Source organism: Salvia miltiorrhiza, chromosome 2 (assembly GCF_028751815.1).
Source record: "Salvia miltiorrhiza cultivar Shanhuang (shh) chromosome 2, IMPLAD_Smil_shh, whole genome shotgun sequence".
Lineage (NCBI taxonomy): Eukaryota > Viridiplantae > Streptophyta > Magnoliopsida > Lamiales > Lamiaceae > Salvia > Salvia miltiorrhiza.
Window position 1 is genome coordinate 74,836,206 of NC_080388.1, and position 15,388 is coordinate 74,851,593.

The following is a 15,388-nucleotide window of genomic DNA, read 5'->3' on the forward strand; positions in this document are numbered from 1 at the left end:
ATCTCTCTCTCGTCACCTCGCCGGAATCCACCCTTCCTCGTCGTTTGCCTTTGTTCTCCAGATCCGACGCCGCCTTCCATCCACCTTCCTCACTCTCTTATCAGAACGAGCAGCAGCCACCCCTGCTGACGCCGCCACTTGCTCTCTCCTCGCCGACCGTCCAGTTACAATAACTTCTCTCATGTTTCACGACAAAACGGCCGGCGTCCACAAATGGATGAATCTAAATCCGGATCATTAAAAGATGCTTACCACTTTGATACATTGTCAAAGAATGGTGAAATGAGTAACGGAGTCCAAATTCATGTGGAAGAGCTGAAAAATGACTTGTCGTCCATAGATATAGATATAGTTGAAGACTCTCGGAAGCGGTCAGTAAATTTTGATCATCCTAACATTTTTCCTTGTATTGGCACTGACAAGTCGAATATTATGTCTAGGACATTATATTTGAATTATACGGAGTCTCTAGAGAATTACATCAAAAAAAATCCAGTTAAAAAGTCTTTCTTACGTCTACCGGTAGATGATGATACTGTGTTTCACCCTTATGATTTAAAAGTACTTCCTCCGTCCCGCTATTGTTGGCCACATTCTTTTCGGCACGGAGATTAAGAAATTGAGTGTTATGAGTAATTTTGGCCTTTTTAGAAAGTGGCCAACAATTGTTGACTTAATTAGTGAGCAATTGTTGACTTAATTAAAGTAAACTTTGCCATTTTTAGAAAGTGGACAACAATAGTGGGATAAACCAAAAAGGAAATGTGGCCAACAATATTGGGACGGAGGGAGTAATAATTATTGTAAACAAATGTAATACTCCCTCCGTCCCAATAAAAGTGGCCACATTTTCTTTTTGGGTGCCCCATTAAAAGTGGCTACTTTCTAAAAATGGCAAAAGTTTACTTTAATTAAGTCAACTATTACTCACTAATTTGGTCAACAATTGTTGGCCACTTTCTAAAAATGTCAAAATTACTCACTAATTTGGTCAACAATTGTAGGCCACTTTCTAATCTCAAATGGAATTTTAAATTGTATTGAAGTTTATGTTTTAGGGTTGGATAAAAATAAAATAATAAAAATATTATATATTTAATATTACCGGGTCCAGATTCGGATCTGGACCGAATCTGGATTTTATATCTTCTACTCCAGATCCGGATTCGATTTTTTTGAGAGTGGTCTAGATCCGGTCCAGATCCGGCGGGTCCAAATTTTGCAAGGTCCAGATCCGGAAAAAAGGGTCTAGATCCGTGGATCTGGACCGGGTCTCGGATCCATTGCCATCTCTATCTCTATATTGCAAATGCAACATAAATTATTTTACTATGATGCATTTACAAAATTCGATTCTCAATTTTCATAATAATTTTGATTTTTATTGGAACCTCTCTCTATGTATATATAAAGAGGGATGGTTGTGTGTGTGTGGAGGTATAGCGGTAGAAGGTTAATGTCCAAAATTTAAGGTTAGAGATGATTCCAATAAGTACGATCATATATTAAGAGAATGAGAATTGATATGAATGAACCAATATATAAGGTTGAATAATTGTTAGCAATCTATAAATACTTATTCAAACATGGGGTCGAATTTTATAGGTGGCAAAAATTTCACCAATTATATTTTTCGGCTTCGGAAAATTGACGTGGCTCGCCGAATTGCAACGGGCAATGTTTTTAAAAACTTACAAGGCAAAAATACTGTCATTTACTAAAAACGTCAACGTCGTCTTTGCTATGTAAGTTTAAAGCTAAAATTATTAAATATATTGTACCAATGCAACGAACTATGTCAACTCTTTGGAACCGAAAAGTGCATAAGTAACATAAATGATACTCACTTCGTCCCACTATAAGTGGCTTAAAACTTTTCGGCACGTAAATTAAGAAGATAGTGTAAATGTGTTAAAAGTGATAGGATCCACACTTTTTTAAGGGGTTAAACTTTGTCATTTATGAAAATAAGCCACTTATAATAGTGCGACCCAAAATGGAAAACAGGAGGGAGTATCAAACTAATGGAGTAGTTCATAATTAAAAATACAAATATAATGGATAGTATGAAAATAATTTAAAATGATGCCAACACTATTTTTGTAATCTTTGTACAAATAGTTTGCTCTTACACTTATAAAATCATCAAACTGCAAACCACAGAAACAAGGAATGAAGCAAAATACAAAAAATGTTGCATCTGATGCATTTCATTACAAATACTGATCATCATCTCTCTTCTTAAATTACAAAATGAACATATTTTTCTGCATCAGTAACTAAGAAAAAAAATGACATAAAAATTGGACCTTTAGTTTCAGCATTTTTATCATACAACGCCTGCTAGCTGAACCACTCCAACCTCGAAGCAAATTTAAACGAAAACGAATCAAAAGAAACATACCGGCATCTCCGACTGCAAATACGAAAAAATCTGATCTGATACGGATCTTGGTTGGATCTTTATTTGAGAAGTCGGGGCCTCCAGGCTCACGGTGGGCGCCTCAGCTCCCGATGGCTGCTCTTGAATCAGTGCCGGTGGCTATAGCAACAGAGGAAGGAAAAATAGATACGGGCAGAGGCTCGTTTCTGAGGGATCTAGAAGCAGCTATGTCTTCTAACAGTTTCCAGTTTGAAACTCGTCTTTCCAGCATTTCCTTCTCCTTGGCTTCGTATTCTTTGAACTTGTCCATGCACTGATCAAAGAATGATTGATCAGCATCCACGAATACCTTGCGCACGTTCAGTGTTAGGCTCTGAACGGCGTGGTTCCAGTGACCACGGATGCTCTTCTCCATATACGGGAGTATGATGGGGAGTACCACGTTTTGGTTCGAAATGATCAGACTTCTTATGTGGTCGTTGTTCCACAGGAAGAGTGCGCGTTCAGCTACCTGTCAGCATCAACGAGATTAAAAGGAATGCATTACATTACACATTTACACGTGCAACTGATCAGGTTTTATCGTCTATTTCTTTCCACTGTAAATGCGTGCATGGATAAAAATCAGCAAGAAGCTCAGTTCCAACACAAAAGCTCTTTGCTATATATCATCTAACAAATGCATTTGAATCATAACCATATAAATTCTACAGTTATTCAGTTTCTCATCAAATAATTTTGGATGCAATAAAATAATAAGCCAAATATTGATGTGGATCAAATTAAAAGATGCAATCACAATTTCAGGCATGATTAATTTTTGGAACTGAATGAAGATTTATAGTAGGGAGCCCTCATTTTAGAGTGATTGATGGCGGCTGATTTAATAAATTAGGAAACAAAATTTCAAAGGAACTTACGGGGCGGTTGAATAGCGAGTGTTAACTCTTGATTACTGTTAAATGGAAGAAAAATATTATAGAAGCTGACCTAAGAAATGTGCTTAATTCGAAATAAGAGGTCGTATAGGAAGAAGTGATGGGCTGTCAAATAAGAGATAACATATAGTCCCTCTGTCCCATGTAACTTGGCTTGTATTCCTTTTGGGGTTGTCCCAATTGACTTGTGTTTCCTTTTTGAGAAATCACCTTACACTACATTAAATATGGGCCCACACACATTTACACTCCGATCTTACCCTTCTAAATAATCATGCCAAAAATAAATAGGCCAAGTGAAGTGGGACGGGAGGGAGTAAATAATTTGGATTTGCATAGATAAGCACCTTAAGGTGTGTATGAGAGCAAGTATCCGAGAAAAATGTCACAAATGGTCAACTAAGCTACATATAAGGTTTGGTTCAACTATTCCCGAGCTATATTTCCACCCATGCACAACGTACACAGCGATCCACCAAATGCATACGGTTAAACTTTATTTAGCTCCAAAAGATACACACTCCAATCATTCTAACTCTTTAAAATTAATGAGACGATATGATGATGAAATGCCTTCCCTCAGCAGTGTGAAAACAAACATAACAAACTGTAATTCAATTTTTGGAGACTTAGAAGGTGAGAAAGAAAATGGACTGTGCAGGATTTTATACAAGCCCATGATGATATCTCCGATTCTCCATCAGAAGAATGCCATGGAAAAGCATGAGCAAGTCATATTTAATTTTCTCCAGTCACCTGAATTTACATGCTGCTTTATAAAAGCAAGATAATCAAATTAATTAGAAAGTAAATATTTACATTTACTCTAAGCTTGCATTTGTTTCTAACAAAAGAAGTTTCAAAAGAAATGTTGCCTTACAAAAATTCAATCTGTATATGATGTTCCTAGTGTTCTACACATTCGTACTTTTCTTCTAAAAATGAAAGGGTTAAGCAATATGTATATGCAACAAGTTGTGTATGCAGAGGAAGAAACATCCATCATTAAAAGTGACACTAAAGGAATCAAACTCTCCTGATAACTAGGAAACGGTAAGATGCAAACTGAAATAAATCAAGCAGAAGAATCACGGCCTTCTAATCGCATGCCAAGAATAGATTTATGCTTCCACTTTGGAAATTATTAACCAAGTCAAGAGAAATGAGGCCAGCAGTACCTGAAAATGAAAGCTATTGATGCAGCGACCGATCTGATGGAACAAAGGGACCATAACACATTGAAATTCCGGAGCTTGCGTCATTTCCAAGACTTCCTCCATTTCACTAATAAACATAACCTCCTTGGAACTATTAGTCACAGGCCAGTACTTCAGAAGGCCCCGGATTACTGTGTCAGCTAGCTTCACGTCTTTCTCGACAAACTGAGTTATACAATACGACAGCTGCTGATGATACGCAGACATTTGCTTCGGTTTGTGAAGGGGAATCAGAGCACGCACGAGAAAAAGCTTATGCTCCTCTTTCAGAGGCAGAGCAAAACCATTGATAATACTCCCCAATATCTCCAGCAACTCTGCGATCCCATTATGCTTCTCCGACTCAAACATGAAATGATAGAAAATGTTATTGATCGCCTTCCTAATAAACGGCCTATGCACCATAAACTTCCCGTATATACGATGTAGGATTGTCTTCAAGTACTCCCTCTCCCTCTGATCTTCCGAATCAAAAAGATCCAGCAATCTCAGCACGAAAGAGTGGTCAATGTATCTCTTGGCAAGCTTAGCATCAGTCTCAGACGAAGATACGAATCTCAAGAAGAACTCATACACAATCTGAAGATGCGGCCAAGCAGGCTCCACGACGGGCTCATCATCCTCCGGGTCATACACTTCCCCCACCAGCTTACTATCGGGGTTCGAAGAGGGCAACGCTCTAAACAGATTAGCCACGAGCATTTTCGTTATCTCGTTCATCACAACCTCATTAAACTTCGAATTTACCAAAGATAAGTACTCCACCAACTCGAGCAGCACCCTCCTCTTAGCATCCTTCTCGCTCACGTTCAAGGAAGAGTCAGTGAAATCAAACACCACACAACACAAATTCAACTTCCTGATGAAAAGATTCTGCCTTTCCGAGCTCGGGGCGTCGCGCAAGCTTGGCAACGCCTCGCAAGCAGCCACGTAATTCAACAATGGTGGGCTCCCTCGGACCGCCGCCGCCGCCGGGGGAGAGGCCCCATTGATTGCGGGCAGGGGAGGGCCCAGATTCACCGAATTCGAATTCAAATCGAGAATTGAGGCGTCGTTATTGCTCGAATCGTACTGTGACAACTTCGACGATTGCTTCTTCGGAAGCTTGCCGAAAATTTGTTTAATCATATCTACACAAACTCGGAGCCCCCAAAACTACGCTAAACAGAAAGTTGATCCATAGAAATGCAATCTCAACAACCAATCCATTCTATTTGCACGAGCCTTCAGGGAATTAATCATAGTCAAAGACGAAATGGGTCGAATCAATAAAGGTCGTACCTTTTCGCATTGATCACAGTTTTTCTATCGGAAAATCTCACCGAATAATATATAAACCAATCAAGATACAGATGTTGGATAGCTATCTCGTACGGCTCTTACAATGGCAAATCCTGAGCGATGAATTTGGGCGAGAACCCTAACGAGAGAGGAAAGTGAGAATATTTTCGAGTTTTCGAGATCGGATTCAAAACCCTAATTTTGAGAAGAGGGGAATTGGAGGGTTTGTTTGGTTGAGGGCGTTCATGGGAATTTCGTTAATTGGGAAATACTATTAAAATTTACCCTGAAAAATGATTTTTGCAAATATTTTGACCCTATTTTTGTTGGAAATTAAAATTTCAAGATCTAGCCGATTTTTCCCTTAAAAAAAAAAGGGATCTATGAGTGTCATAACATATTTTTATTTTATTCATTTATGAAGAAAGGAAACAACACATACAACATTAGTTTAATTTGCAAAATGATGAACTTTACGAAAATATTGTACATTATTTCGATTTTTCTCTTGAAAAAAATAATGTACAAAGTTTTATTTTACTCATTTTAAAAACTCCTCATTTTTTAGTACAAGAAAAATAATGATCACTACGACAAAATCTGATTTTCTATTGATTCCTATCCCGATTTAAAGCACTTTTACTTGATATGATAGATTGATTAACATATAATTGAGTATTTGATGGATAAGATAATCAAATAAGTGCAAAATTATTCAATCCATTAACTTAAATTATTTTGATCAATTTATGCTATCAATTAATCCCAGCTAATTTGATCAATATTTTTTTTAAATCGTTCCAATTATATTAATCAATTTTTTTTAAATAGAAGCAAGAAAACATATAATCGTTTATTTACTTTATTACCAATCACACTTAAAACACTAATTTCTTAAATTTTGCGCCGAAAAAAAAGTTGATCAATTTTAGCTGGAACGGAGAGAGCATTTGAGAGATAATTAAGACAGAGATTTAAAATAGAGAATCTCGTGTGCATTAGTCATGAAAAATGAACTCAAAAGTAAGCAATAAATGTGAACAAATTCAATCACATGAATGGCCATTGAGCTTTAAATAGACTCTCTCTCTCTCTCCCACACACACACACACACACACACACACACGTATACTATCTATTCCAAGTTTAGCAGAAGACATGGCAAAACAACTCTCAAACACACACACACACACACACAAACACAAACACATAGATATAATCTATTATAGGTTTAGCACAACACATAACAAAACAAGCAAATTAGAGAAGCATAAATGGCTAAAACTATTAAGCACAAAAGTTAGATTTTGCATTAATCAACAACAAAATCTAAGAAAAATCAAGCAATTCAGCAAATCTATGGTTCAAAATCTAACATCAGCAACCAAAAAACACAGGAAAAACCCAAACAAAAAAAATAAAAGGCAGCACGTCGACACATTTTCTGGTTAAGGAACAAACACACCTATGCATCCTAATAAAGACAATGCTGCGTGTGTTTTCGTGACTGTCACGCTCCATTCCCATTCGTAGTCGTGCAATAGTTAATATCTTAGTCAGTGCAGAAGTGGTAAACAGATTAACAAAAGTAGCCATAGATAGTGGGGAAAAGCCTCGGGCTTTCTTTATGTTCAGCATCTCTCTGCACTGTACAATTCCATGATACAACAATAATACTAGAGCTACTATGTGCTGCTATGCAAGAAAAGGGTACAACCTCGTGATGCAACGGGGACGAATGTGTCACCTCTTTCTGCGCTTTGGCTCGACCTAGTAATCAAACGGGAATGCAAAAATGGCTCAGTGTGGGCAAGTTAAACTTCAAGAAATAAGAAAACTGATAGGATGGCAGCCATGAGTGTGGAGAGGCTAATTCACATTGTGCACAAATTGCAAGCTCGTTATTTTTGCCGTTCACAGTGAATAGCACAATAGAGATGCAGAAACATTCATATATCGCTAAAAGTGGTTTTAGAGATGGGTCTTAACTTTTCATGGAAGGAATGTTTCAAGTGGGCCCGATTTTAAGTATCGGACTAACAAGTAGCTGAGGTCTGAAAATAGTCAAAATGGTTTCGGAAACACACTATAACTTCTTTAATGTAAACTGACAATGTAAAAGCTCAGCGCCACTAAAACCACTCCTCCCTTGCCTTTTTACCTCACTAGTCTATTTTCATAAATGTTCTATGTAAAATATTCGGCATCAAGTAAAAAATTATCTACCTACCATGTTCTACACCCAAATTGAACAGAATAAATCCAGGTAATCACATGACCATTGTCGTATTATAAACATATTCGAAAATGGAGAAGCATCTCTTACCTTTCCCTCATCAGCAGTTGAGACCGGAAAAGAGTTCAATGACCTTTTGGCATCGTCATCTGATGAACAATCAGAGCATAAGAAATGGTCTAATTTCTTCGCTTCTTCAATGGCCATGCCCATACACGAAGGATGAAACCTTCAAAAGAACTCTCTAAGTAAATTGTCTTCAGTCACAATATTACAAAAGCATACGCATATTCACCCAACATGTAGTAACCAAAAATCTCCGCGAATGTAAAGTCAATGCTCAAGTGGAAAATGTCTAATCACTTATAGCTCATGTCCTCAACATAGGAAGTGTAAATAGCTAAACTGAACAATTATACACATCTATCAACTCTGTATTTCAGTGCATAAGTTAATCGAACTGCAAAATTCACAAAAAATCTTGAATTGAAGAAAGCATCAATATTATTAAAAATATGCAGTAAGCTTATGAATCGCAGTGCACTAAGGAATCCAAAATTCATAATTCACGCCCTTCGAGCACCACGAATGTTGAAAGATCAAAGGTGCGTTAGAACTAAATCACAAGTAAAACAGTTATTCACCCAACAGTTAACTCGAGATTCAGTGACACGGCAAAAGCTGACTAGAATTATCACACGAATAGTAGAAGTATCGTACCAGTCCTTGCATCCCTCACATTGCACCATGAGATCATCGGGGTTATAAGGCATCTCACATTTGCAATACCTATAAAAATAACACAGCCAATAGGCAATAAGTTGATCAAACATTAGATAAATGAAATTTTATATCCTTATTTTAATACTCACACAGCCACACGGTCAGGAGTAAACCCTCCAGTCGCAGCCTTGTACTCAAACCTACAAAAGTAATCCTCTGTGCCAACATTTTCGAGCTTGGTGTAGTTCTTGAAGGAATGCACAATGCACTTGCCTTCGATAGTGTGAGCACTCTGCACATCAAAGTGATCGGACAAGAAGAGCTCCTTTGCACCATGGAACTGCCTGCGACCCCCGATGGATTCCTCAGGGCGGTAGTACCACCTCACACGTACTTTCACATTGTTCCTATGGTCAGCTTCGATATTCTCCACTTTGGCCACGTACGGGGCCTTGTCTGAGTCAGATGGTCTCATTAACACACAATCTCCCGCTACAAAAACACCCACATTCTTTAGTCCAACAACTGTGCATACAATGTGCATGTGTACGCATATGTAAATCATTAAACTTATAGAACTCAAGATCATTATATAAACATATAGATGTAGGCACATCGTGCCAGGAGATGAAACACAAACATCAAGAAAATTTCCTTAATAACATTCACAAAAAGACAAGTTTTTTTGCAGGAAATACGAGTGCAACATATACACAATGGGCAACAAAATGCAGAAACCAGACAATCAAAACCTCGGGGATTCAAACAAAACTCGAGGCGTACACATGGCAGCCACACATACGACACATATAACGCAATGCAATAGCTAAGAAAGCACCAAACACATCCCACCGTTGCAACAGCAAGCCAGCATCCACATAAATTACACAAAGAAATGAAGTGGAAGGTAACACAAACTTCTTTAACGCATAAGAAAAAATCAAGCAACACCAACTACTAACCAACTCCAACATTCAATCACTACTTTTCACATTCTTAAAAACCCGAGGTGGAGCAACAAATTGACTCAAAATCGTGCCCCACATAACATAAGCCACACACATGAAAACAAACCGCGCAAGAATCAGAGCCCCAAGATCAACTTTTGATGATTGATAGCAGCATAAAACGAACTGGGCAGTTAGCATTGAGCCCCAAAATCCCCAAAAATAAAAAAAATAAAATAAAATAAAACATAGCAGCAAGAGTAAGAAAATCAATACGTCTCACGACTTTGTTGGTGCCCTTGATATTGTAAGAATCGAGGTCCTTTTTTCCGGGCTTCGTCTTCGCCATCCCTTTCTCGCAGCTGAGCAGCTAGATTGAGTGACTTCTCTTGAAAATTTCAGCCAAATAAAAAGATTATAATAATTAATCGTCACCCCCGAGTTGCAGATGAATTTGACTCCGGTATGCAGGAATTTAGATAGAGAAGCAGAAACCCTAGAAACTGGATTCGAGGAGAGAGAGAGGGGTGGAGGAATTTGGTGAAGAAACACTGGTTGGAGTTCAGTCTGCCCCTGGCCGTCCCCTTCTTCTTTTTTCTATTTTTTCTCATTTTAATTTTTTTTATGACTTTTTTTGTGTCACTATTTTACGAGATTGCTTATCAAAATAATTGTTGAAGCCTTCTTTTAAGAATTTGACTACATTTGAACCGTAATCGAATCGAGTCGGATCGAATTTTAAATTATATTTATCGAATACTTCGAGCTTGTAAATTTATATTTAAAGTATTAATTATTTTATTCTTAATAACATAACATATTAATTATTTTTTCTATAGTAATAATTAATAGAATTAATTAGAGACGTAATACAATTATTACTAATTATAATATGCTATCTGTCTCAACTATATAGGCAGTAGGCTAGTTGATTTTTTCACAAGAATTTAAAAAGTCAATGAGAAAGAAAATCATACTAGTAGCCTTTTAATACGTTCATATTTAATATTTGAAAATTCATTAATTTTTAAATTTAATCAAAGTATTAAATAAAGTATGTTAATAAATGAGTATTAGAATTATTATTTGTAAAATTTCTATAATTCTTCTTTTTTTAAGGAATTTTATTTTTGAGAAAAAACCTTATTCGTTACGTATTTTCAAGTTTTATGAAACAAATTTGCATAATCTTTCATTTCTATTGATGTTGATTACATATATTAATTAGATTATCATAGTTTTTAAATGCACGCTATAATTGGGCCAAGTTCTTGATGTTTTCCTCTGTTCATAAAAGCCGGCCCATTTTTTGTGGTGGCCGCAATGAGTGGACTACTGATCTGGGCTAGCAGGCCTGAGCTTATTGGGCCTCTCGAGTGAATAAAGAAAGCCCAAATGAAAACATTTTAAATAATGATTTAATTTCGGGTTAAATATATACTATCAATTTTCGAAATACTACTTTATCTAGGTAATATAAACCTTCTCGTAATAATTATATATATATATATTTTTTAGGAAAATAATTTTATAAAATTTATAAACAATATAAATACATAATGAATACAAATAAAGTCCCACGTTATGATTTGCCATACCCACCATTCTCTCTGTGTGTGAAGGGTAGTTACAATTAATTTTTTACAATATTTTTTTTGAGGAAATAATTTTTACAATATTGAAAAGGCTTGATAAATATACTACTTTAGGAGAAAACTTTATACCTTCACAATTGAGCATTGCCTTTATGGTGTAAAAGTGGATCTTTTTTCCAAAGTCAAAACAATCTTCTTCCTTTTATATATTAACATAAATAGCAATAAAGATATAAAGTAGAAAAGCATAGTATAAAGCTAATATACCAATATCCTCAGCTGAAAAAGTTAAACATTATTCAACTTTCTTAATTTTAGGTTGGCATGCATTCTTTTTTCTTTCTCTCTTTAAAAAAAAAAATTGTCATGCATTTTAGAAAAATAGATAATTTTATGTTATAGTTTCTGAAACAAAAAATTCAAACAAAGAATTGAGATAATTGCAAATTTTTTTTTGGCACTTTAGCCAATGAAGTATACAAAATTTGTACCTTTTAGATTTTTTTAGCAACAACTTCCATTATTATGTGTTTTTTTAACATTAAAAAAAAAAAACTATTTATACCTGCAGACTAAGTGACTGATATTTCAGTATATTTTGTGATGTTTTTCCTTAAATTTTAAAACTTTGTCAGCTATTTAATTTTTTTATATATATTTTGTTGCCATAATAATATACTAGAGAAAACACACACACAAGAAACAATCTTACAAATGCCTTAACCAACATTACAAAAGATTAATAAGTAAAAACAAGAAAAGGGTTAATAATGTTACAAAAGAAAAATAATAAAATACAATCTGCTCGCTCAAAATACATATGTAACAAAACGTTTATGTATTACAAGTAAAAAAAAAAGAAAAAAAAAACACAAGGACACTAAAAAAACGCATCCATGCTACTATAGAACATAAATTACAACAAACTTGTTTTGTTTTTCTTTTCTTTTTTTCACAATCAATTTTTTCCTATAATACAAGTATTACACTACATGAGCTAAGAGTTTGAGGGTTATACCAACTGTGCTGTGCAAAGGGTAGGCAGCTCGTCGACATCAAGGCGCTTGTCGATGAATCTCCTGCCGAGATCAAGACGAGGAAAAAAGGGCGAAAAGACGAGGGGCGTCACATGATATTTTTCACACAAGATAGGGAGGAGAAAATGTGATGGGGATCACTTTTGGACCATTCTGTCTAGCAATGAAACACCTACCAAGAAACACATCCATTATGATATTGATAATCAACCACCAAAATGGAACAAGATTTGATTCATACAGTTGGAATTTGGACTGTATCAGTCCTCTCCACATGATATTAATACAGTATAATGTCACATAATTTCAGTGTGGCCCCTCTTCCAACTAATAGGTGAATGAATGTATTTATTGTTGATAAAGATCCAACTAGTTGCTTTCTTACTATGAATGAAATCACATTTGCACATAGAAATTCTTTTAGCTTTCTTAATATGAATGGTATCACATTTTCATATACAAAGTATAGTGGCCTTTTGTAGCCCTTGAGATGTGATGTTTTTTTACCAAGTTTAGCTTTCATTATATTTGTATATAATGAAAGCTAAGGACAGTATGTGGTATTGTATAATGAAACCATAGATGATTGTTGAGGGAAAGTTAGGTGGCAAGTTGATTCTATTCTACACCTAATCATCTTCTACACCAACAATTCTTGATATGAAGTCTAAACAATCTTGTTATGGAAAGACTAGAAATCAGTTATTCAAGTAGGGAGCTAATCTACAATTCCACATATATGATAACCCAATGATTGATCAAAACATATAACTAAACTCAATGAAAAATCAAGTAAATCAAGAATGCATCATTACCTTCTTCATTCAGCAGAAGTGGTTAATCAGTCTCTCCACGTTCTTGAAAACAAACTAGTTAGCCTATTGCCGGAGAGTCTCTGCAACGCCTTCTTGGCACCGGGCACGTCCATCTCCACCAACCTCTGCAGATGCCCGTAGACACCAGCTGCCACGAGCCTCTTCCGACAGCCATGGCTCCCTCCGGCCATTACAGCCGCCACCACCGACACAGGGAACTTCTTTGAAACCACCTCAAACCTAGGATCCAGCATCTGTGCCAGCCTCATCAGGCTCTTCTCATCCCTCACCAACTCCTTCCTATTCGATTTCACGGATAACAGCAACGCCAAGGCCTTGGCCGCGACCTCCTGCACTCCATCGGGCTTCACGGCCTCCATTAGCCTTACTAGAGAACCCATACAACCAGCAATCACAATCTTGTTACTATCACTAATTGATAATTTAGCAAGCAATGAAGCTGCAATGTGCTGCAACCTAATGTTTCTTCCAAGCTTAATTAGATCAGCAAGCTGAACTATGAACATTGTCGATCCAGATAAAACACGATTGCTGATTTCATCAGCGGTTAACGAATAAATCCCGCGCAATACGTGCTCTACCGTGTCAGCAACGGGGCATTCGTGGAAGAGATGCACCAATTTCTGCAAGCATTTCTCCTGCAGCAACAAATTGCGGAAATACTCGCCTGCGGAAGCGAGAATTGATATGCAATTCGCCGATTTTCCTTGCGCAGATGCGTTTCCAGAGATAAGCAAGTCGATTAGAACAGGAATCGCGCCTTCTTCCGCCAACGCAGCTCGGATATCTTCAACCACGGAGACGTTCCTGATCGCGCCGACGGCGTGAGATTGAGCGATGAGAGAGCCAGATTTACATAGCTCGATGAGTACAGGAACGCCGCCGTAGGCGGAAATCGCCCAGGCGTTGTCGTGATCGGCTGTGATGAACTCGACCGCCATCGCCGCCCTCTCCTTCACCTGCACCGAGCTGCACTCGATTATCCTCAGTAAAGGACCTAACGCGCCTTCCTCGAACACGCATTTCCGCGGTAAATCGCCGGCGGCGACGAGCAGCGACACGGCGTGGACCGCCAGCTCTCTGACGGAGTCGTCGCCGCTCGAATCGAGCAGCGATGTGAGGCACCTCATGTCGCCTTCCCTCGCGACGATCATCGCGGACTTGCTGTCTTCAATTAGTAGCTGGATCAGCGAATCCAGCGCCTTCAGCTTGAACTCTAGGCCGCCGATCTGGAGGCGCGCGAAGAGGTCTCTCACGAAGAACGTGAGCTCCTCCTTGGAGGAGGTCGGGTCAGGGCGGGAGAGGACAATGGCGGTGGAGTGGTGGAGGACGCCGGAGCGGAGTAGGAGCTCCAGGTCGCTGATTTGCTTCGACAGCCACCCCGCCGCCATGTCGAGGTCGGATTGCATCAGCAGCTTGCCGCGGCCGGCCGCCGCACCGCGGCAGTGGTGGCAGAGGATCTCGGTGCGGCGGAGGGTGGATAGCAGCGCCGGGAGGAGCGGCGGAAGGAGCGGATTGTCCGACCAGTGCGGGGAGTCGGAGATTTCGGCGGTGAGGGTTTGGACGGCGGCGAGCTTCGAGCGGAGCACTTGCCACCGCGCGGCGAAGGAGGTGACGGCGAGGGTGGACGGGAGGAGGTCGGCGAGGAGGACAGAAATTTGGCGGAGAGTCTCGGCAGGGGACGGTGGCGCCGCTGTGGATTGCGGTGGCGGGACGGTGGCGGGAGGCATTTCTCTGCTTTTTTTCTTTTTTCTATTTATTTATTTATTAATTTTCTGCTTTTGTGATGTTTACGAGTGTGTGTGATTCAGTATATTATATTATGCTCGAAAAAGTCAGAAAATGCATGTGAAATAATAGAGGAAGGAGGGGTGGTGGGCGCCGTCGCAGTGTGTGTTGTGTGTGAAAAAAAGAGGTGTTAGAAATGGGCTAAAGAGGAAGAGCATTTTATAGTATTTTTTTTGTCACATTTAATGAAATTTATATTTTGGATTGGTATATAGTAGTAAAATATTATGTGTCTTGCATAGTAAAATACTATTACTATATTATATCCTATGTTTAAGTAATTTATAATGATTCTAACTACCACTATAGTCTATAGATACTCAATCTAGCTGTTTTCGTGTACATCTGTTTCCAATTACGAGTTTGTATAGTTATTTTAAATTTTAGTTTGTTGACAAACCTGAATT

General features: G+C 38.0%; 3 protein-coding genes across 4 annotated transcripts; all 3 read right to left on the bottom strand.

Moving 5' to 3' along the window:
* Nucleotides 1–2,073: 2,073 nt before the first annotated feature.
* Nucleotides 2,074–6,406, bottom strand: LOC131009410 (serine/threonine protein phosphatase 2A 59 kDa regulatory subunit B' gamma isoform-like). Its single transcript, XM_057936723.1, has 2 exons — nt 4,500–6,406; nt 2,074–2,894 (listed from the first exon to the last, which is right to left on the bottom strand). The coding sequence occupies exons 1-2, from the start codon at nt 5,664–5,666 to the stop codon at nt 2,505–2,507; spliced, it is 1,557 nt and encodes a 518-aa protein (XP_057792706.1). The 5' UTR covers nt 5,667–6,406; the 3' UTR covers nt 2,074–2,504.
* A 909-nt stretch (nt 6,407–7,315) lies between these two features.
* Nucleotides 7,316–10,430, bottom strand: LOC131009411 (chromatin remodeling protein EBS-like). Of its 2 annotated transcripts, XM_057936725.1 has the most exons (5): nt 10,002–10,430; nt 8,928–9,270; nt 8,776–8,844; nt 8,146–8,284; nt 7,316–7,589 (listed from the first exon to the last, which is right to left on the bottom strand). In XM_057936725.1, the coding sequence occupies exons 1-5, from the start codon at nt 10,072–10,074 to the stop codon at nt 7,563–7,565; spliced, it is 651 nt and encodes a 216-aa protein (XP_057792708.1). In that variant the 5' UTR covers nt 10,075–10,430; the 3' UTR covers nt 7,316–7,562. The 2 variants fall into 2 exon arrangements, with proteins under 2 accessions (XP_057792708.1, XP_057792707.1); XM_057936724.1 differs by having other exon boundaries at nt 7,316–8,284; nt 10,002–10,381.
* Nucleotides 10,431–12,067: 1,637 nt separating this feature from the next.
* LOC131009412 (protein CELLULOSE SYNTHASE INTERACTIVE 1-like) lies at nt 12,068–15,184 on the bottom strand. Its single transcript, XM_057936726.1, has 2 exons — nt 13,173–15,184; nt 12,068–12,529 (listed from the first exon to the last, which is right to left on the bottom strand). Exon 1 carries the CDS (start codon nt 14,921–14,923, stop codon nt 13,199–13,201), a length of 1,725 nt encoding a protein of 574 aa, XP_057792709.1. The 5' UTR covers nt 14,924–15,184; the 3' UTR covers nt 12,068–12,529; nt 13,173–13,198.
* Between the last annotated feature and the right edge of the window lie 204 nt (nt 15,185–15,388).

Coding starts and splice junctions, on each gene's coding strand:
- LOC131009410 (XM_057936723.1), bottom strand. CDS start 5,666: ATGATTAAACAAATTTTCGGCAAGCTTCCGAAGAAGCAATCGTCGAAG. Junction 2,895..4,499: donor TCAATAGCTTTCATTTTCAG/GTACTGCTGGCC, acceptor TGATGCTGACAG/GTAGCTGAACGCGCACTCTT.
- LOC131009411 (XM_057936724.1), bottom strand. CDS start 10,074: ATGGCGAAGACGAAGCCCGGAAAAAAGGACCTCGATTCTTACAATATC. Junction 9,271..10,001: donor CACCAACAAAGTCGTGAGAC/GTATTGATTTTC, acceptor GTGTTTTTGTAG/CGGGAGATTGTGTGTTAATG. Junction 8,285..8,775: donor TGTGAGGGATGCAAGGACTG/GTACGATACTTC, acceptor GTTCTTTTGAAG/GTTTCATCCTTCGTGTATGG.
- LOC131009412 (XM_057936726.1), bottom strand. CDS start 14,923: ATGCCTCCCGCCACCGTCCCGCCACCGCAATCCACAGCGGCGCCACCG.